Source organism: Cherax quadricarinatus, chromosome 6, assembly GCF_038502225.1.
Source record: "Cherax quadricarinatus isolate ZL_2023a chromosome 6, ASM3850222v1, whole genome shotgun sequence".
NCBI lineage: Eukaryota > Metazoa > Arthropoda > Malacostraca > Decapoda > Parastacidae > Cherax > Cherax quadricarinatus.
Genome location: NC_091297.1, coordinates 15,270,392 through 15,292,378, shown reverse-complemented (window position 1 = coordinate 15,292,378; position 21,987 = coordinate 15,270,392). Strand labels below are relative to the sequence as shown.

General features: G+C 38.7%; 1 protein-coding gene across 6 annotated transcripts in view; it reads left to right on the top strand.

Moving 5' to 3' along the window:
- Positions 1–21,987, top strand: part of LOC128694145 (carboxypeptidase D) — a 346,813-nt gene that overhangs the window by 243,946 nt on the left and 80,880 nt on the right. For all 6 annotated transcript variants that reach the window (XM_070080625.1, XM_070080611.1, XM_070080597.1 and 3 more), the window contains 7 exons: positions 2,374–2,482; positions 11,332–11,468; positions 12,121–12,305; positions 13,575–13,742; positions 14,213–14,418; positions 15,019–15,179; positions 20,177–20,311. In XM_070080625.1, the coding sequence (XP_069936726.1) occupies positions 2,374–2,482; positions 11,332–11,468; positions 12,121–12,305; positions 13,575–13,742; positions 14,213–14,418; positions 15,019–15,179; positions 20,177–20,311 (1,101 nt within the window). The remainder of the gene's footprint in view (positions 1–2,373; positions 2,483–11,331; positions 11,469–12,120; positions 12,306–13,574; positions 13,743–14,212; positions 14,419–15,018; positions 15,180–20,176; positions 20,312–21,987) is intronic.

Below are 21,987 nucleotides of genomic sequence, written 5' to 3'. Positions count from 1 at the left end.
TAAAATGCGTGAATGAGAGCGCAGGTTAGTGTTCACTCAAGCATAAACAAAGTTAGACTGCTCACGGCGCCTGCGCGGGGATGTGGACAGAGCGGGCGGCAGACAGGTCCTGCACCTGGCGGTCCGAAAATAGGGGTGCGTTCAATAATAGGGACACAGTTTGTCCGAAAAAATGGTCCTATTTTCGAAACGTTCGATATGTGATACGTTCGATTTTTGAGGTTCCACTGGATTTATTTATTTATTTATTTATTTATTTTTTTTTTTTTAACAAGTCGGTTGTCTCCCACCGAGGCAGGGTAACCCAAAAAAAGAAAGAAAATCCCCAAAAAGAAAATACTTTCATCATCATTCAACACTTTCACCACACTCACACATTATCACTGTTTTTGCAGAGGTGCTCAGAATACAACAGTCTAGAAGCATACACATATAAAGATACACAACATATCCCTCCAAACTGCCAATATTTATTTATTTATTTTTAATTCTTCGACACTGAAAGCAAGTTTGTGAGCTGGGGTCTTGAGAGTGAAAGGGTTAATTAGGCAGTTTAACTGAAACTAGTATCTGAACTAGCAAGAAGTACAGTGGACCCCTGACTTACGATATTAATTCGTTCCAGAAGGCTGTTCGGGTGCCGTTACCGAATGAATTTGCTCCCATAAGGAATATTGTTAATTAGATTAGTCTGTTTCAGACCCCCAGAAATACACTTAAAAAAGCACTTACAAAAATGCACTTACATAATTGTTCGAGTTGGGAGCTGATCGTAAGTCGGGGGTCCACTGTATTTCTTTATACAGCTATGCTACTTGGTTCCACAGCCTTGCCAGCTTATACAATTTGCTAGTCCAACAAAGGTCACATAATAATTCTGACCCACTATTCATACACCTCCCTTGTTTTAAGGCACTATGGTTTATTTATTACTGTACTTAGGAAGAATGTTGCAGTATTGCCACCCCCAAAGTGGCAAATTTTGAAGTTTTTACTTGAACTGTAGAGATAATCTTTTAAAAATTTCATCCTAGCAAAGTTGTTTCAAATGCTTTGATCTTTCCCCGTGTAATTTTTCATGAGTCAATAAAGATTTATTAGATCTCATTCTTTCACAAAGTCATGGTGTTCTAACCCTTTGATTAATTCTTTAGGCAACTCACTTAACACTTCCATCTTTCTTAAGAGCCATAGCTAAGATATAAGGTCAGCAAAATAAGCTAAGAATCGCACAAAATGAAAGGATCACCATCAACTACAGTGTAAACAATAAAAGTGAGTGCTTGCTGCACACAACACTATCTGTGGCCACTCAGTAAACTTGTCTGGTGCTCATAGGAAAATATAGTGCCCTTGTTATTTTGTCTAGACCATCATTTCTCTGAAAATTAGTGGTCTGCTTATGGTTATTTCAGATAATCATGGGATGGCTAAGTGAGAAATTACATTATCCCTCTCCTGTATGGTGGAATCCTTAAATATCATGGTTCTCTTTCATAGAAAAAGAAGTATGTATTAAAATTAAGAAGTGGCCCTTATATATAAAGGAATTTCATTGTGTTAATATGAAAATAAAATGTTTCCCATTCTATAATCCTGAATAATTTTTGAACAAATTCATTCCATTCTCATTTCAGTGCACATCATTTTATATTTCATGTTATTATGTTCCTCCTTAATTTTTTTTTTAACCCTTAAACTGTCCAAACAAATTTACGTTCACATGTGTAGTGCTCCAAAAGTAGATCTATGTTTTTTTACATATTTTCAAATATAACAAAAAAAGTAGATCAGAGTTTTTTTTTACACATTTTCAAATGTAAAAAAAAAAAGAAAAGAAGATCTATGTTTTTTTACATGCTTTCAAATGTTGAAAAAACGTAGATCTACGTTTGGACAGTTTAAGGGTTAAATATCACAGAGGCTGTGAGGTCAGTTACAGGGAACTCAGGTATTCAGTGAGCCTACTTTCACAAAATCAACTTTTTTCTTTTACAGATCTAGTTCATTACCTTTGTAACTTGCTCAGCTATCAAAACTTTGGAGTCCAGTCCCTGAACCAATTATGTACCTCTGTAATCTTTTGACTACCGCCCACAGGATGGGTATGGGGTGCATAATAAACATATTAAACTAACTAACTTGAATTACATGTTAGAAGTTTATAATTATTATCCTTTATATAAAGTAAAATAGAATTCATTCTAGCAAAATAAAAATTTGGTTCTTGAGGACTCAAATAATGTAATAAGTATAGCCTTTAAGCAGGATAACACCAGGCTCTTGTGGTTATTAATTTTTTTTTTTTTTTTTTTTTTTTGCATGACAGTATTATGTTTTGATGTTTTTTTATAATTATTATGTGCTTTAAAGGTTGCTGCTCATGTGAGCTGTTGTAATTATCCTGCTGGGCGAGAACTAACTACCCTCTGGAGACAGAATAAAGACTCGCTGTTGTCGTTCATACATGCTGCTCACCAAGGTAATAAAACCACACACATTCTCACTTTCACACACATTGAACCAGTACTATTTAATCATTTTTTATGCTGTTACCCTCTTTTTAATTTTTTTTAACACTGGGCATCTCCCACTGAGGTAGGTTGACCAGAAAATGTAACACTTTCACCATCATTCACATTATCACTGTCTTGTCAGAGGCATGCAGATACAACAGTTCAGATGTCCCAACAAAAAACAAATATCATACCCCTTCTTTAGAGTGCTGGCACTGTATTTCCCACCTCCAGTACTCAAGTCTGTCTAACTGGTATTATTACTATAGTAATAATAATACACTGATCTCTTGAGTTATAATATTAATCCATTCCAGTATACTTATTGTACCTCAAAACTATTGTAACTGAAACCCCAGAATACATGGTTTCATGGTAATTCATTCCAAGATCCTAGAACTGCAACTTTTATTATATCTTAGACTTCAGTTGATAGTGTGGTGGTAAGACAGAGGGTGGAGAGGAGGTTACTGCTTGAAAGAAGCTCATCTAACCATTGCTTCTTGAAAAACTGTCCTGAGTTGTACGTTTCTGTTGTTTTCTTCTGAAGCTCTTAAAACAATGATTTTTTTTTTTATATATAACAAGTTGGCTGTCTCCCACCAAGGCAGGGTGACCCAAAAAGAAAGAAAATCCCCAAAAAGAAAATACTTTCATCATCATTCAACACTTTCACCTCACTCACACATAATCACTGTTTTTGCAGTGGCGCTAGGAATACAACAGTTTAGAAGCATATACATATAAAGATACACAACATATTCCTCCAAACTGCCAATATCCCAAACCCCTCCTCCCTCCTTTAAAGTGCAGGCATTGTACTTCCCATTTCCAGGACTCAAGTCCGGCTATATAAAAATAACCAGTTTCCCTGAATCCCTTCATTAAATATTACCCTGCTTACACTCCAACAGCTTGTCAGTTCCCAAATACCATTCGTCTCCATTCACTCCTATCTAACACGCTCATGCATGCTTGCTGGAAGTCCAAGCCCCTCGCCCACAAAACCTCCTTTACCCCCTCCCTCCAACCTTTTTGAGGACGACCCCTACCCCACCTTCCTTCCCCTACAGATTTATACACTCTTCGTGTTATTCTACTTTGATCCATTCTCTCTAAATGACCAAACCACCTCAACAACCCCTCTTCAGCCCTCTGACTGATGCTTTTCTTAACTCCACACCTTCTCCTAATTTCCACACTCCGAATTTTCTGCATAATATTTACACCACACATTGCCCTTAGATAGAACATCTCCACTGCCTCCAACCACCTCCTCGCTGCAGCATTTACAACCCAAGCTTCACACCCATATAGGAGTGTTGGTACCACTATATTTTCATACATTCTCTTCTTTTCCTCTATAGAAACGTTTTTTTGTCTCCACATGTACCTCAACGCACCACTCATCTTTTTTCCTTCATCAATTCTATGATTAACCTCATCCTTCATAAATCCATCCATGGACATGTCATCTCCCAGATATCTGAAAACATTCACTTCTTCCACACTCCTCCTCTCCAATTTGATATCCAATTTTTCTTTATCTAAATCATTTGATACCCTCATCACCTTACTCTTTTCTACGTTCGCTTTCAACTTTCTACCTTTACACACACATCCAAACTCGTCCACTGACCTTTGCAATTTTTCTTTAGAATCTCCCATAAGCACAGTATCATCAGCAAAAAACTGTGTCAATTCCCATTTTGTATTTGATTCCCCATAATTTAATCCCACAACTTTCCAGAACACTCTAGCATTTATTTCTTTTACAACCCCATCTATAAATGTATTAAACAACTATGATGATACTACACATCCCTGTCTAAGACCCATTTTTACTAGGAAGTAGGCTCCCTCTCTTCTACACACCCTAACCTGAGCCTCACTGTCCTCATAAAAACTCTTTACAGCATTTAGTAACTTACCTATTTCATATACTTGCAAAATCTGCCACATTGCTCCCCTATCTACTCTATCATATGCCTTTTCTAGATCCATAAATGCAATGAAAACTTCCCTACCTTTATCTAAATACTGTTCACATATATGCTTCAATGTAAAACACTTGATCTACAAATCCCCTACCCACTCTTTGGTTTTTCTTTTTGGGCCAAAACCTCCTTGCTCATCCCCTACCCACTCTAAAACCTCCTTGCTCATCCGCAGTCCTACATTCTGTCTTTCCTCTAATTCTTTCAATAATAACCCTACCATACACTTTTCCTGGTATACTCTGTAAAAATTATAGAGGAATTAGTTTACTGTCTCTTTTGTCCCCCTTCCCTTTATATAAAGGAACTATACGTGCTCTCTGCCAATCCCTAGGTGCCTTCCCCTCTTTCATACATTTATTAAACAAAAATACCAACCACTCTAACACTATATCCCCCCCCCCCTGTTTTTAACATTTCTGTCATGATCCCATCAGTTCCAGCTGCTTTACCCCTCTTTCATTCTACGTAATGTCTCATGCACCTCCCCCACACTCTCATCCGGCTCTTCTTCACTCTTAAAAGATGGTATACCTCCCTGGCGAATGCATGAAATTACCGCCTCCCTTTCTTCGTTGACATTTAAAAGTTTCTCAAAATATTCCCGCCATCTACCCAATACCTCCATTTCCCCATCTACTAACTCCCCTACTCTGTTTTTAACTGACAAGTCCATTCATTCCCTAGGCTTTCTTAACTTGTTTATCTCACTCCAAAATTTTTTCTTATTTTCATTAAAAATTTTTGACAGTGCCTCTCCCACTCTATCATCTGCTCTCCCTTTGCACTCTCTCACCACTCTCTTCACCTTTCTTTTACTCTCCATATACTCTGCTCTTATTATAACACTTGTGCTCTGTAAAAACCTCTCATAAGCTACCATTTTCTCTTTTATCACACTTTTTACTTCATCATTCCACCAATTATTCCTCTTTCCTCCTGAACCCACCCTCCTATAACCACAAACTTCTGCCCCACATTCTAATACTGAATTTTTAAAACTATTCCAACCCTCTTCAACCCCCCCCCTTCCCCTACTACTCATACAGTGGACCCCCGCATACCGATTTTAATCCGTGCAAGAGGGCTCATTGGTATGCGAAATAATCAGTATGCGAATGAATTTTCCCCATAAGAAATAATGGAAATCAAATTAATCCGTGCAAGACACCCAAAAGTATGAAAAAAAAAATTTTACCACATGAAATATACATTTTCCTACACACAAATAGAAGGATACATGCACAATAGTAGAGTAGTACATGCACAGTATATATTGTGCATGTACTACTCTACTAAATGAAGAATAAATGACACTTACCTTTATTGAAGATGCAGCAATGACTGATGAGACACTGTGTCCTGGGAGTGCCTTTTCCTCCTGAGTACTGTAGGTCCTGTTTGGCATTTTCTTCCAGAACAGGCCTTATCACACTGTGTATGTCACTACGATTCTTAAATCTCTCAAACCAACCTTTGCTGGCTTTAAATTCACCAATATGAGCACTAGTTCCAGGCATTTTTCCCTGTTCACCTGGGTGTTAGTCGACTGGTGTGGGTTGCATCCTGGGAGACAAGATTAAGGACCCCAATGGAAATAAGTTAGACAGTCTTCAATGACACTGACTTTTTTGGGTTATCCTGGGTGGAAAATCCTCTGGGGTTAATTGTTTCTTGGTATATTCTCAATAAGCCACACCAACAACAGTGCTACAGCAGCAGCAGACGATGCTACAGCAGCAGCAGACGATGCTACAGCAGCAGCAGCAGCAGACGATGCTACAGCAGCAGCAGACGATGCTACAGTAGCAGCAGACGATGCTACAGCAGCAGCAGCAGCTGACAGTGCTACAGCAGCAGCAGACGATGCTACAGCAGCAGCAGACGATGCTACAGCAGCAGCAGCAGCAGCTGACAGTGCAGCAGCAGCAGCAGCTGTACCACCAATAGTAGCGATGGTTGATTGGGGTTCATTATACAACCTGGCCAGCTCGGAGACACGCACTCCACTTTCATACTTATCAATGATCTTTTTCTTCATCTCTATAGTAATTCTCACCCTTATTGCTGTAGGGTTGGCACTAGAAGCTTTCTTGGGGCCCATGGTCACTTATTTTCCTGATAAAATCACCAAAAACATTGTAATAATACGAAATGTTACGATTGTATGCTTGGATGCTACCGCGGAGGCTGGCTGGTAAACAATGCCACCGGCGGAACATGTGAGGCTGGCTAAGGCGCACATTGGACGCGTCTCGGACTAACAGCGGTGAGCGGGTTTTTGAGCGGTATGCGAGGCAAAATTTTTGCGATTAAAGTGAGCGGTATGAGGAATAAACGGTATGTGATGCCAACGGTATGCGGGGGTCCACTGTACTTGCACTAGCCCACCTTTCTACCAATAATTGCTTGTATCTCACCCTAACTTCCTCCTCCCTTAGTTTATACACTTTCGCCTCTCTCTCACTTGTTGTTGCGATTTTCCTCTTGTCCCATCTACCTCTTACTCTAACTGTAGCTACAACTAAATAATGATCCGATATATCAGTTGCCTTTCTATAAACATGTACATCCTGGAGCCAACCCGTCAACCTTTTATCCACCAATACATAATCTAACAAACTACTTTCATTACGTGCTATATCATACCTTGTATATTTATTTATCCTCTTTTTCATAAAATATGTATTAATTACAAAACCTCTTTCTACACATAGCTCAGTTACAGGCTCCTCATTTTCATTTACCCCTGGCACCCCAAATTTACCTACTACTCCCTCCACAACATTTTTACCCACTTTAGTATTGAAATCCCCAACCACAAAAAAACATTATCTTCAAAAATTCAGGAAGTGTGTTAAATTTTTCATTGTCTGGGTGCTTTCTTGTGATTCTTTTCATACCTTTCCATTGTGTAAACAACAACTGAATTTCTGCAGCTATTATTCTGTGGTCATCTTCCTCCACTTTTTCCTCTCCACTGTCCTTCTCATTCATCTTCCATTCTTTGAGCTCCTCTGTTGTCACTTACTGTCTGTGTTCCTGAATTAACTCCTCTACATCCTCGTCATCAACCTCCAGCCCCTTTGCCTCATCAAAAGTGACAGTCTCCTCCTGGTGTACATCCTCCTCAGCCTCAAATCCTTGAAAGTCATGAGTGAGCAAAGGCCACGAGTGTTTCCAGGCGGCATTGAGACACCGAGTGGAAACTTCTTTCCAAAAATTCACCATAAGCTTCACACATTCTAAGATATTACAACTTAGTCTTTCAGAATTCCTTGAGCTCATGGCTCTGTCTCCAGAAGTCTCTGTAATGCACTTGGCAAACATCTTGGTAAACTTTCTGGAAATTTACAGTCACTTGCTGGTATATAGGCTGAATCAGGGGAGTGGTATTATATCTCAAATTTTTTATTGTAACTCAGAACTAAATTTCTCGAGGGTAAATTGTAGCACAAAATTATTGTAAATCAGGGACCACTGTAGTAATAAAGTTATCCATGGAAGCAAAAAGGGAAGTGTATAAGAGTATAGTGGTACCCACTCTTATATGGGTGTGAAGAATGGATTGTGAATGTTGCAACAAGGAGGAGGAGGCTGTAGGCAATGGAGATGTCATGTCTAAGGGTAATGTGTGGAGATTAGGAGGAAGTGCAGGGTTACTAAAAATATAATCCAGAGGGCTGAGGAGGGGTTGTTGAGGTGTTATAGGCATTTAGAGAGGATGGGGCAAAATTGGATGACTTGGAGGGTGTATAAATCTGTAGTGGAGGGAAGGCAGGGTAAGGGTCACCCTAGGAAAAGTTGAAGGGAGGGTAAAGGAGGTTTTATGTAAAAGGGGCTTGGACATCCAGCAGGTGCATGTAAGCATCTTAGATAGGAGTGGAGGCAAATGATTTTTGGGTCTTTACAAGGTGTTGGAGTGTGAGCAAGGTAACATTTTGGAAAGAGATTCAGGAAAACCAGTTAGCCAAACTTGAGTCTTTGAGGTGGGAAGTACAGTGCCTGCACTCTGAAGGAGATATGGGAATAATTGCAGTTTGGAGGGGCATCTGAACTGTAGTATCATCACGCTTCTGGCAAGACAGGGGTAGAATGAATAATGTTGAAAGTTTTTCTTCTTTTTCGGGTCACCCTACCTAGGTGAGAGATGGCTGGTGTATTAAAAATATGTATAATAATAGTGATAATATACAGTGCTGCTAGTTAGTGAAGTAGGCAATATGTCTTTTTTTTTTAATTATTATTTATTAAATACACCTCTAGGATTCAAGTATGGCTGACTGGTTTCCCTGAATCCCTTCACAAATGCTACTTTATTCACACTTGAGCAGCATGTCAATATATAAAAATCACTTGCTGCCACTCCTCTTATATGGGTGTGAAGCATGGGTTGTAAATGCTGCAGTGAGGAGGCGGCTGGAGGCAGTGGAGATGTCGTGTCTAAGGGCAGTATGTGTGATGTAAATATTATGCAGAGAATTTGTAGTGTAGAAATTAGGAGGAGGTGTGGAGTTACTAAAAGTATTAGCCAGAGGGCTGAAGAGGGGCTGTTGAGGTGGTTTGGTCATTTAGAGAGAATGGAACAAAGTAGAATGACTTGGAGAGTGTATAAATCTGTAGGAGAAGGAAGGCAGGGTAGGGGTCATCCCTGAAAAGGTTGGAGGGAGGGGGTAAAGGAGGTTTTGTAAGTGAGGGGCTTGGACTTACAGCAAGTCAGCATGAGCATTTTAGATAGTGAATGGAGATGAATGGTTTTTGCGACTTGATGTGCTGTTGGAGTGTGAGCAGGGTAATATTTTGTGAAGGGATTCAGGGGAAACCAGTTAGCTGGACTTGAGTCCTGGAAATGGGAAGTACATTAATACAATTCCTTCACTTTAAAGGAGTGGTTTGGGATATTGGCAGTTTAGAGGGATGTCTAAACTGTCTTGTCTGAGTGCCTCTTCAAAGACAATGATTATGTATGAGTGATGGTGAAAGTGTTGAATGATTCTGAAAGTTTTTACTTTCATTTGGGGTTTTTCTTTCTTTTTGGGTCATCCTGCCTTGGTGAGAAACGGCCGTGTTAAAAAAAAAAAAATGTACACCTTTAGAAAGCAAGAAAAACCTTGCAAAATTATAGAATTTTTTTATTTTTTATTATCACACTGGCCGATTCCCACCAAGGCAGGGTGGCCCGAAAAAGAAAAACTTTCACCATCATTCACTCCATCACTGTCTTGCCAGAAGGGTGCTTTACACTACAGTTTTTAAACTACAACATTAACACCCCTCCTTCAGAGTGCAGGCACTGTACTTCCCATCTCCAGGACTCAAGTCCGGCCTGCCGGTTTCCCTGAACCCCTTCATAAATGTTACTTTGCTCACACTCCAACAGCACGTCAAGTATTAAAAACCATTTGTCTCCATTCACTCCTATCAAACACGCTCATGCATACCTGCTGGAAGTCCAAGCCCCTCGCACACAAAACCTCCTTTACCCCCTCTCTCCAACCTTTCCTAGGCCGACCCCTACCCCGCCTTCCTTCCACTACAGACTGATACACTCTTGAAGTCATTCTGTTTCGCTCCATTCTCTCTACATGTCCGAACCACCTCAACAACCCTTCCTCAGCCCTCTGGACAACAGTTTTGGTAATCCCGCACCTCCTCCTAACTTCCAAACTACGAATTCTCTGCATTATATTCACACCACACATTGCCCTCAGACATGACATCTCCACTGCCTCCAGCCTTCTCCTCGCTGCAACATTCATCACCCATGCTTCACACCCATATAAGAGCGTTGGTAAAACTATACTCTCATACATTCCCCTCTTTGCCTCCAAGGACAAAGTTCTTTGTCTCCACAGACTCCTAAGTGCACCACTCACTCTTTTTCCCTCATCAATTCTATGATTCACCTCATCTTTCATAGACCCATCCGCTGACACGTCCACTCCCAAATATCTGAATACATTCACCTCCTCCATACTCTCTCCCTCCAATCTGATATTCAATCTTTCATCACCTAATCTTTTTGTTATCCTCATAACCTTACTCTTTCCTGTATTCACCTTTAATTTTCTTCTTTTGCACACCCTACCAAATTCATCCACCAATCTCTGCAACTTCTCTTCAGAATCTCCCAAGAGCACAGTGTCATCAGCAAAGAGCAGCTGTGACAACTCCCACTTTGTGTGTGATTCTTTATCTTTTAACTCCACACCTCTTGTCAAGACCCTCGCATTTACTTCTCTTACAACCCCATCTATAAATATATTAAACAACCACGGTGACATCACACATCCTTGTCTAAGGCCTACTTTTACTGGGAAATAATTTCCCTCTTTCCTACATACTCTAACTTGAGCCTCACTATCCTCGTAAAAACTCTTCACTGCTTTCAGTAACCTACCTCCTACACCATACACTTGCAACATCTGCCACATTGCCCCCCTATCCACCCTGTCATACGCCTTTTCCAAATCCATAAATGCCACAAAGACCTCTTTAGCCTTATCTAAATACTGTTCACTTATATGTTTCACTGTAAACACCTGGTCCACACACCCCCTACCTTTCCTAAAGCCTCCTTGTTCATCTGCTATCCTATTCTCCGTCTTAATTATAGAATTGTAGAGGGGAAAGAATAATGGCAGCGAGAAGAGACTTGTAGTCCTGTAAAGGTAATCAAGTTGCAATGCTACCATAAGTTGTAGAAAAATCCTCCCATGGTAGTACTGTGCAGCACTTCCATGAGTTAGCTCACTTTTCCTGCTATAATATTGCTATTGTAAAATGTATTTTTGTTGATGTCTTTCTTACATTAACAGGTGTGGCTGGGCAGGTGATAAATGAAGATGGTCAGCCAGTGCCATCAGCAAAGGTGTATGTGGATAGTAATGTGGTGGAACTGAAGGAAGAAGCTACGTTCAGGAAGTTACTACCCACTGGTGCTCACACCCTTAAGGTATGTGGATAGTAATGTGGTGGAACTGAAGGAAGAAGCTACCTTTAGGAAGTTACTACCCACTGGTGCTCACACCCTCAAAGTATGTGGATAGTAATGTGGTGGAACTGAAGGAAGAAGCCATATTTAACCCTTTCAGGGTCCGGACCCCTGATCTGAAACTTGTTCATGGGATGTCCAAGAATTTAAAAAAAAAAATTATTTTTTCTTATGAAATAGTAGAGAATCTCTTTCCAAAGGTAATAAAACAAAAATTATGAAAATTTTTTGAAAATTGACAAAATTACGCTTAGCAAATTTTGCTGTGTCAGCGATATTAATGCATTAGTGATTTCGAGTCCTATTTTAGGCCAATAGCATTGTTCCAATCAACCAAATTATTAGCTATTTCACTAGTATGCCTTTTATTTTATTGATTGAGCACAAGAAACTGCCCAATCAACTATTTGAGCTACTTAATACAGTGATCAGAATCTGGTGATTTGACCAATTTCACACAAATTCAAAGTATTCCATTTTCAAAATAGGGTCACCATTACCACTTTATTTCAGTCCTGTGTATATTCTATGTTATATTTCATTTTTATCCACACTGCTGCCAAAAAAGGGGTAATTATACCTTCAGATTGTAATTATACTTTGATATTTGCAGGTAATCTCCAATGACTTGGAAAACAAGACTCTGAACTTTGTTGTTGAAGCTCATAAAGAAACACCAGCAAGTGTTACAATGGATTCATTGAAAGACTCCAGTATTATGTACCATTCCTACTATGGAACAGAAGACAAGATTCGCAAACTCAGTTCTAACTACTCCAAAATATCATATCTTTACAGGTAGAGTTTTTTTTTTTTTTTTTGTGACATGGCTGTTTCCCACCGAGTCAGGGTGAGATTCAAAAAGAAAGAAAAGCCCAAAAAGAAAGAAAAAACTTTCATCATCATTCAACACTTTCACCATCATTCATACTTAATCACTGTCCTTGCAGAGGTGTTCAGATATGACAACTTAGACATCCCTTCACACTGCAATATCCCCAACCCCTCCTTTAATGTGCAAGCATTGTAGTTCCCATTTCCAGGACTCAAGTCTGGCTAACCGGTTTCCCTGAATCCCTTCACAAAATATTACCCTGCTCACATTCCAACAGCTCGTCAGGTCCCAAAAACCATTCGTCTCCATTCACTCCTATATAACATGTTCACGCATGCTTGCTGGAAGTCCAAGCCCCTTGCCCACCAAACTTCCTTTACATGCTTACATGTAGTTGCAGAGGTCGAATCCTAGCTCCTGGCCCCACCTCTCAACTTGCTGCTTTCCAGATTCCATTTCTCCTAGCCTCAGGGCCCTATCATACCTATTTTTACAACTATGTATTGAATCTGCCTCTACCTCTTTGTTGAGGTTATTCCACTTTCTGACCACCCTGAGGCTGAAGAAATACTTCCTGAAATCCCTGTGACTCATGTGTCTTTAATTTTCAACTGTGCCCTCAAATACCTGTTTTCTGCCTCTCAGACACCCTGTCCCTGTTTGCTTTATCAATTCATGAATAATTTGTATCTTACATGTTTTCCTTAGGCCTGTTCTCTTAGGTCATTAGGTTCAATTCCTTTTACCTCATTTCCTCATTCCTTTGTAGCTCATACCCCTTAGTTTTGGAACTAATCTTGCTGCATACTTCTTTAGCTTCTTAACCTTTTTCCATTGATGTGGGTTCTATACTTCTGCTATGTAATCCAAGATGGGTCTGACATATGTTTGTAAGGCACCTGAAATGACTCTTTGTTGAGCGTTGATGAGTCTTGAGCCTTTTACATATACACAGTACACAATATGGTGTTGCAGTATGTGCACTTTTCCCTGTTACTAATAAGAGGGAGTTAGGCATACCATAACCCATTCCAGGGTCAGAATGCCAGTGAAACTCTCCTCTCATTTCTTCTTCTCCCATCTGCAATAATGCCATTCCATTATTCTTTCTCCCTTTTATAATAATTTTGAATTTATTTTTTAATTTTTTTATAGCTGAATGGATTTGTGCTTTACAGCTCAGATAAGATTAGCATACTATTGGTAAATAAATTTTTATTTTCCTTTTACAGCATAGGACGCAGTGCCCAGAGTCGACAGATTATGGCTTTAGAAATTGATGTAACTCAGGGAACAGAACCTCAAGGAATAGAGCAGTCAAATTTACCATCAGTTGCTGTGATTGGAGGTCTTGGCAAAAGTGACAGAGGTGGCAAAGAATTAGTTCTTGAACTAGCTAAGTAAGTATAGAAAATTATTATTGGATAGTACGGAGATTCCCACAAGTGCACCTCCAGTTTGGGTTTTTATTCTGCAGTCTCAAAAATGTAATCAAATATTCATACAGCACATTACATTACAAGTACAGAAAATAATTAGAAGGGAAAGGTAGACAGAATTATGGGAAGGAAATAGAGCCATATATTTTTAATAAGTTAATAGAACAGGCAAAATTAGTATGGTAGAATAGGTTATCTTGGAGGCTTTTTTTTTTTCTGGAGTTAAAAAAATACTTGAAAGATGTAGAATATTTAGTACTGAATTATTACATATTGCATACTTTTTAGTATAAGTAAGTTTTGGTTTTCACTGCCTTGGATGGAAGCATTGGTATCCAGTACTGTATCATCCTGCAACTTGTTTCTTATAATTATAGAGTATAATGGTGTAATTAATACTGTTTTATTGTTGGTTACTTTGTTTTTTTCAGATATTTGCTCTCACGTTATGGTCATGATGCAGCAGTCAATAAAATCTTAAAAAATACTAAGGTTCATTTGGTACCAACGTTGAATCCAGATAGCACTGCAGACATTTCAGAATCTTCAAAGCAAGACAAAGGAACAGAATGTGATATGAAAATAAATACCAAAAATTCCAATGGCATAGAACTAGACACACATTTCATTGTGAAAGGTAAGTTGAAGGGCAGTAGGTTACCATAAATAATAATCTTTCTGTATTAGGTTGAATAGTGCAAAACATCTAAAAAAAAAAAAAAAATTATCTCCTGAAATATTTTGATTACTAGAATAATTCTGTGCCTATACCTGAATAATGAATGGAGATGCTGTGGTGCGGAGTCATTGGAATTGTGAGGTTTGCATTTTAAGAAAAACAGCTAGAGCATGAATGATGGTGAATGTTTCCTTCTTTGGGAATTGACAGATTTGTTAAGAAAGTCTCATAATTATCTTAACATTAAAAATGAAAAAAAATGCTCTCTGAGATTTTATGGAGGAAGAGGATTTATATATATTTTTCCTCTCCCCCAGGATCTCGTTTATCTTTGGAAGAAAGAAGGGAACTTTGTATTTGTGACTGTTTATGTTAAGGTTAGCAGTCAAAGAATAAATCAAGAAAAACTTGTAAATTATTAAACCTGTAATTATTAAACCTTCCATAATTAATTTTTCTTCAATAATTGGCATTCTTGTTGCTTTGAAACCTTTTTAGGTTTTAAATACTATTTTAATAATCACATATTCAGGATCAAAACATAATGATATTTTCTAGGTATGGAAGTGGAAGATTCTTCTCCACCTGAGGTGTCTGCAGTACGCAAGTGGATGACTGATCACAAGTTCACTTTGGCTCTTATACTGAGGGGAGGTGCTCAGGGAGTTGCTGTCCCATATTCTGCTCTTCATGAAACATTCCTTTCTCCTGATGCTCAGGTATATATCCTTTATATCACAGTTATAAATGGGAAACATCATAGATATGACAGGTGGCAAAATATCTATTGAGTGAATGATAGTGATTTTTTTTTTTTCCAATGAACCAGCCATATACGTCCTTCAAATCAGTGTTCCTTGGTGTGAAGCTGCCAGTGTGGTAAACAATGCTGCTGTTGGCCACGGGACCAATTTCATTCAGAATTCATTGAGTTTAGTCCCAGTAAAGAAAGTAAGGGAGACCAAAAAATTATGCTTTGGGCTTGAGTTTCCCAACTACTGAAGCGATGCAGGAGGCTGGATTTTCCACAGCTTTGTTTTCCAGCTGATCTTGGTTTCATGGCCTCTGGACTAACCATGATGCTGCCCAAGATAACTGTGGTTGGTCTTTTGCATTTTTGTTCAGATGATGAAATTGTTGATGGTATTGCCAAAAACTTTCAATATTGTCAGGTTCCTCAAAACCCATGAAGGAAGAATTATTGAACATTCAATCAATAAGAAGTAAAATCATGCATGTTAATGAAGTTTTAAATGAGCTTTCTCTTGATAATTTATGTGTGACAAAAAACATGTTGGAGTCTGGTACAGCAGAGGCTGCAGCTGCTCTCCAAGGTCCTTTTTTTTTTTTTTATATTCCCAGGTCAGTTGTTGCACATAGTGATGTAGTTGCAGTCAGTTGTTGCACAGTGGTGTAGTTGCAGTCAGTTGTTGCACAGAGTGGTGTAGTTACAGTCAGTTGTTGCACAGAGTGGTGTAGTTGCAGTCAGTTGTTGCACAGACTAACTGTTACTTTCAGTCAGTTATTCTTCATTTCTGCCAAATGTTCATCATATACCAGTTGGTCAGCCATTTGAGTCATTTGAGATTTTGAAAGGAGCAGGAAATTGTCTTCAACAGTTTGAGACTGATAATTGTGTATCGTCATGGCACTGATGACACATTCCTTATTTCTTGATTAATTTAGTTTTCTTATTGACTCTTTTGCAAAGAAGAGTGATAATCTTGTGTGGTGGCTACCTACTGAATTGATTGTTCTCAACACAAACATATTCATGTGAGTTTTTAGAACTAATAGATCTGAATAATTTTTAAAAAATGTGTTATAACCCACCCACATCATGGCATATATTGTGCTATTTTTTTTCTGTCTAGTGCTAATTTTCACTGTCAAAAGCCCAAAAAATCAAAAGTGCTCAGTTTTGGCATTTAAAAAAAAAAAAATTCTTTGAAATGATAGAGAAACTTTTTCTGAAGATGGACACCAAAAATACAAAATTTGATGAAAGCTTATGGAATTATGCTGGTGCAAAGTTAGTGGTCTGGGCATAATTGACCCATTGGCAATTTCGCCCACTTTGAGTCCTATTTTAAGCCAATTCCATTGCTCATTTCAACCAAATTCTTGGCTGTTTTGCTTTCATTGTATTGACTGAACACAAGAAACTTCCCAACTATCAGAACTATCTTATAAAGTTTATAAAAGTCAATAGTTTAGACAGTTTTACACAAAATTAAAAAAAATCCTGGACTGTAGACAGTCCAGTCACTAAATCAGTATTTTCTCTGTTTATAAATCACGTCCTCAGGCTTCTCTTATGTTGCACTTGCCCTCCATTTTTTAATTTATCGCACAAAAAATTGAAGATTTATCCTATTTCTTGGATAATAAATAACCAGGAATGATTGGTCATTGCTTAGAGCATCCCAATAATTAAATCACACTTGGTAAAAACCCATAAAACAGACTGTGGGAGGAGGGGAAGGCATAGGAGGAGCCTTACCCATCCTTGGGAAAATCATCAAAAATCTATTTCCATTATTTTGAGCCTGATTTCAAGCTACTTTCAGTCCTGAAAGCAACTAATATCTCTGTTTCAGCAACATATTTTCCATTCTGTCATAAAGTAACAAGAAACATATGCATATACATGCATTTGTTTTTTCTCTAATTGTTATTTGCAATTGTTTGCTTGCTGAATTTGCCTAACTGCTACGTCCCTACTTGTACGAGTTGCACTGGCTCCTTACCAAGGCAAGAGTTGAATTTAACCCTTTGAGTTGCTGTCATTTAACTACATCATTGAGGCCAGGGTCCCTGGCATAGCTCTACTTCATGAGCTCATCTCACTCAGATTTTCTGTGAGTGGTAAATTTTGGCCTAGATATGAACGTATTCAGATATTTGGGAGTGGACGTGTCAGCGGATGGGTCTATGAAAGATGAGGTGAATCATAGAATTGATGAGGGAAAAAGAGTGAGTGGTGCACTTAGGAGTCTGTGGAGACAAAGAACTTTGTCCTTGGAGGCAAAGAGGGGAATGTATGAGAGTATAGTTTTACCAACGCTCTTATATGGGTGTGAAGCGTGGGTGATGAATGTTGCAGCGAGGAGAAGGCTGGAGGCAGTGGAGATGTCATGTCTGAGGGCAATGTGTGGTGTGAATATAATGCAGAGAATTCGTAGTTTGGAAGTTAGGAGGAGGTGCGGGATTACCAAAACTGTTGTCCAGAGGGCTGAGGAAGGGTTGTTGAGGTGGTTCGGACATGTAGAGAGAATGGAGCGAAACAGAATGACTTCAAGAGTGTATCAGTCTGTAGTGGAAGGAAGGCGGGGTAGGGGTCGGCCTAGGAAGGGTTGGAGGGAGGGGGTAAAGGAGGTTTTGTGTGCGAGGGGCTTGGACTTCCAGCAGGCATGCGTGAGCGTGTTTGATAGGAGTGAATGGAGACAAATGGTTTTTAATACTTGACGTGCTGTTGGAGTGTGAGCAAAGTAACATTTATGAAGGGATTCAGGGAAACCGGCAGGCCGGACTTGAGTCCTGGAGATGGGAAGTACAGTGCCTGCACTCTGAAGGAGGGGTGTTAATGTTGCAGTTTAAAAGCTGTAGTGTAAAGCACCCTTCTGGCAAGACAGTGATGGAGCGAATGATGGTGAAAGTTTTTCTTTTTCGGGCCACCCTGCCTTGGTGGGAATCGGCCAGTGTGATAATAAAAAAAAAAAAAAAAAAAAAAAAAATGAAAGAATAGTCCTGTGTGGTGAGTATGCACATTTTAAAATAAATCCTGCCTCTCTCAGTGCAGGATGGGAAAAGCAAGACTGTAAACTTGTCTTTGGTTTAACCCTTTGACTGTTTTGGTCGTATATATACGTCTTATGTGCCACTGTTTCGGATGTATTAATACGCGTGAATTCTAGCGGCTTCAAATCAAGCAGGAGAAAGCTGGTAGGCCCTCATGTGAGAGAATGGGTCTGTGTGGTCAGTGAGCACCACAAAAGAAATCCTGCAGCACACAGTGCATAATAAAAAAAAAAACTGACCGTTTTTTTTTTTGGATTAAAACACCGACTTTGAGGTGTATTTTCGTATAGTATTTATCATTGTATTCTCGTTTTCATGGTCTCACGTGATAAAATGGAAAACATATTACAGAAATAAAGATGATTTTGATTAGTTTCACGATGAAAACGACCTTGAAATTGAGCTCAAAATAGTGGAAATGTTCGACTTTTACCAATGTTCAGGAGTAAGCAAATCACAACATTCAATACACGTCAACTGGGGAGTCTAATATTCTTTCACTAGTGCACTGATATTATTTATACCATTTTTACAATAATGCATTAGTCTGCATAACAGTTAATTTTGTATTTTTTGTATGAATAAAAAATCAAAATAGAAAGCAATAGTAATATAAGAGGGGCCTAGAGACATGACTAATGAACAGAGGATATGTTATTGTAGTGCCAAGAATGTCTACATTGTTTATTCTGGACCCTATTTTGAAATTGGCATCTTTTTTAATTTGTGTGAAATTGGCCAAATTGCCAACTTCTGACCACTTTATTGGGTAGCTCAAATCGATAAATGGACAGTTTCTTGTACTCAACTGATAGAAAAAATGGAGTTCTAAAGAAATAGCTATGAGTTTGGTCAACTGGAACAACGGAATTGGCCAAAAACAGGGCTCATCCTCGATGAAATCGCCAATGCGTATCTGTCGCTGAGACCGCTAACTTCGTGGGAGCATAATTCTGAGAGTTTGAGACCAAATTTCTTACTTTTGGTGTTATTACCATCGGGAAAAGATTATCATTTCATAAGAATTTTTTTTTTTTTTCCCAAAAATTTTGCGACATAGAATGACAGTTTCAGAAAGGGGCTTGCGACAGTCAAAGGGTTAAAATAGGTACCGTGAGGTATTGTCTAGGATGGTTTTTATGGTTTTATTTGTTGTTTTTTGATATCGTTTGATAGAATGGAACACATACGACTGGGATAGAGAAAATTTTGGTTGATTTCAGGACTGGATGTACATAGCTTGAAATTGGGTTAAAAATGGAAATATTCTACTTTTGCCAATTTTCCTGAGGGCGGATGTCTTTTCTAGAGTGTATGATCTTGATAATCATACTGTTGAAGGGCTCGGACTTCCAGCATGCATGCATGAGGGTGTTAGATAGGAGTAAGTGGTGACAAATGGTTTATATGACTTGACATGCTGTTGGAGTGTGACCAAGGTAATATTTGTAAAGGGATTCAGGAAAACCATTTAGCCAGACCTGAGTCCTGAAGGTGGGAAGTACAGTGCCTGTGCTTTGAAGGTGGGGTGTTGATATTGCAATTTTATAACTGTCATGTAGGCGTGCCTCTGGCAAGAGTGAATGATGATGAAAGTGTTTCTTCTTTTTCGGGTCACCCTGCCTTTGTGGGCTGATGTGTTAATAAAAAAAACTGTGGTCTTTCTCTCTCCTTATGTCTGAGTCTTACCTAGCTAATCTTATGCTTGACTTTAGTGAGTGTTACTTGCAATGGATTGTTTTCATCTTTCTTGTATTGTTAGATTCTTCTATAGTGTATCCAGCCTTTTTCTCTTTACTGTTGAAATTGTCTGAACATTTTATTATTATGCAAATTTATCATTCATTCTTGTTTTTGAATATGTATGTGAGCATACTGCTAAAGATAAAGATTGTTAATGTTTTATTTTTGACAGATATTTCATAAACTTGGAGCCACATATTCAGCTGCTGCAGGATTACCTCAGGACATGTCTGCATGTGGGAATATAAAGTTAGTTAACGGCACAACCTACGATGGAGTGATAAACCCACATTCTGGAAGTCTCCTTGTGAGTTGCAATGAAACTATGTTTTGGTAACCCTATATAATATACATAATACACAATACAGTAGGGCCCCACTTATACAGCGGGTTAGGTTCCAGGCTGTCACCGGAAAGCAGACATCGCCGGAAGGCAGAAAACCATTTTTTCCATTTATAAATGTATATAAATGCCAGACAACAAGTTTACACTGAATTATATTAAGTTAATCATAGAACTAGGCATTAAAAACACACAAAGTAAAATACATTCACAGTACACTCATTACTTGTCTTAAAGTATTTGTAATCTTAATGTAGGGAGAGAGGTGAGTAGTACTTATTTGTAGGAAGTCGGGTGTAGGTAGCCCTGGCTCCCCATTCGCTCCCCGTTCGCTCGCGCAGCGCTCCGAACATGGATTTACGTTTTATTTTGCACGCTTTTAAATGCAAAAAAAACGTAGATCTACGTTCTGAGCGCTGCGCGAGTGAACATGGATCTGCGTTTGGACAGTTTAAGAGTTAAATAAGCTATTTTATAATATTTCATTTGTTATTGTTGATTTTACACCAGTTCACTGTGCTAAAAATTATTTAATGGATTATTATTTACTACAGTATTAGGCAAACAAAATTTAATATGTAAATTTTGAACAGTGACATGATATTTAGATCAGTGATGCTACTGTATACTTAATATGGCTGCTTGGGATATTTTTTTTCAACTGTTTTTTTTCCAAATATTTTGTAAATATTTTTGCACTGTACATCTATTGCAGGTGGATACACAGCAAGTAGGTAGTAGGTTGGTAGACAGCAACCACCCAGGGAAGTACTACCGTCCTGCCAGATGACTGTGAAACAAAAACCTGTAACTGTTTTGCATGATGGTAGGATTGCTGGTTTCTTTTTCTGTCTCATAAACACGCTAAGATAACAGGGATATCTTGCTACTCCTACTTACACTTTGGTCACACTTCACAGACACGCACATGCATATATATATATACATACATCTAGGTTTTTCTCCTTTTTCTAAATAGCTCTTGTTCTTTTTTATTTCTTCTATTGTCCATGGGGAAGTGGAAAAGAATCTTTCCTCCGTAAGCCATGCGTGTCGTATGAGGCGACTAAAATGCCGGGAGCAATGGGCTAGTAACCCCTTCTCCTGTATACAATTACTAAAAAAGAGAAGAAGAAAAACTTTATAAAACTGGGTTGCTTAAATGTGCGTGGATGTAGTGCGGATGACAAGAAACAGATGATTGCTGATGTTATGAATGAAAAGAAGTTGGATGTCCTGGCCCTAAGCGAAACAAAGCTGAAGGGGGTAGGAGAGTTTCAGTGGGGGGAAATAAATGGGATTAAATCTGGAGTATCTGAGAGAGTTAGAGCAAAGGAAGGGGTAGCAGTAATGTTAAATGATCAGTTATGGAAGGAGAAAAGAGAATATGAATGTGTAAATTCAAGAATTATGTGGATTAAAGTAAAGGTTGGATGCGAGAAGTGGGTCATAATAAGTGTGTATGCACCTGGAGAAGAGAGGAATGCAGAGGAGAGAGAGAGATTTTGGGAGATGTTAAGTGAATGTATAGGAGCCTTTGAACCAAGTGAGAGAGTAATTGTGGTAGGGGACTTGAATGCTAAAGTAGGAGAAACTTTTAGAGAGGGTGTGGTAGGTAAGTTTGGGGTGCCAGGTGTAAA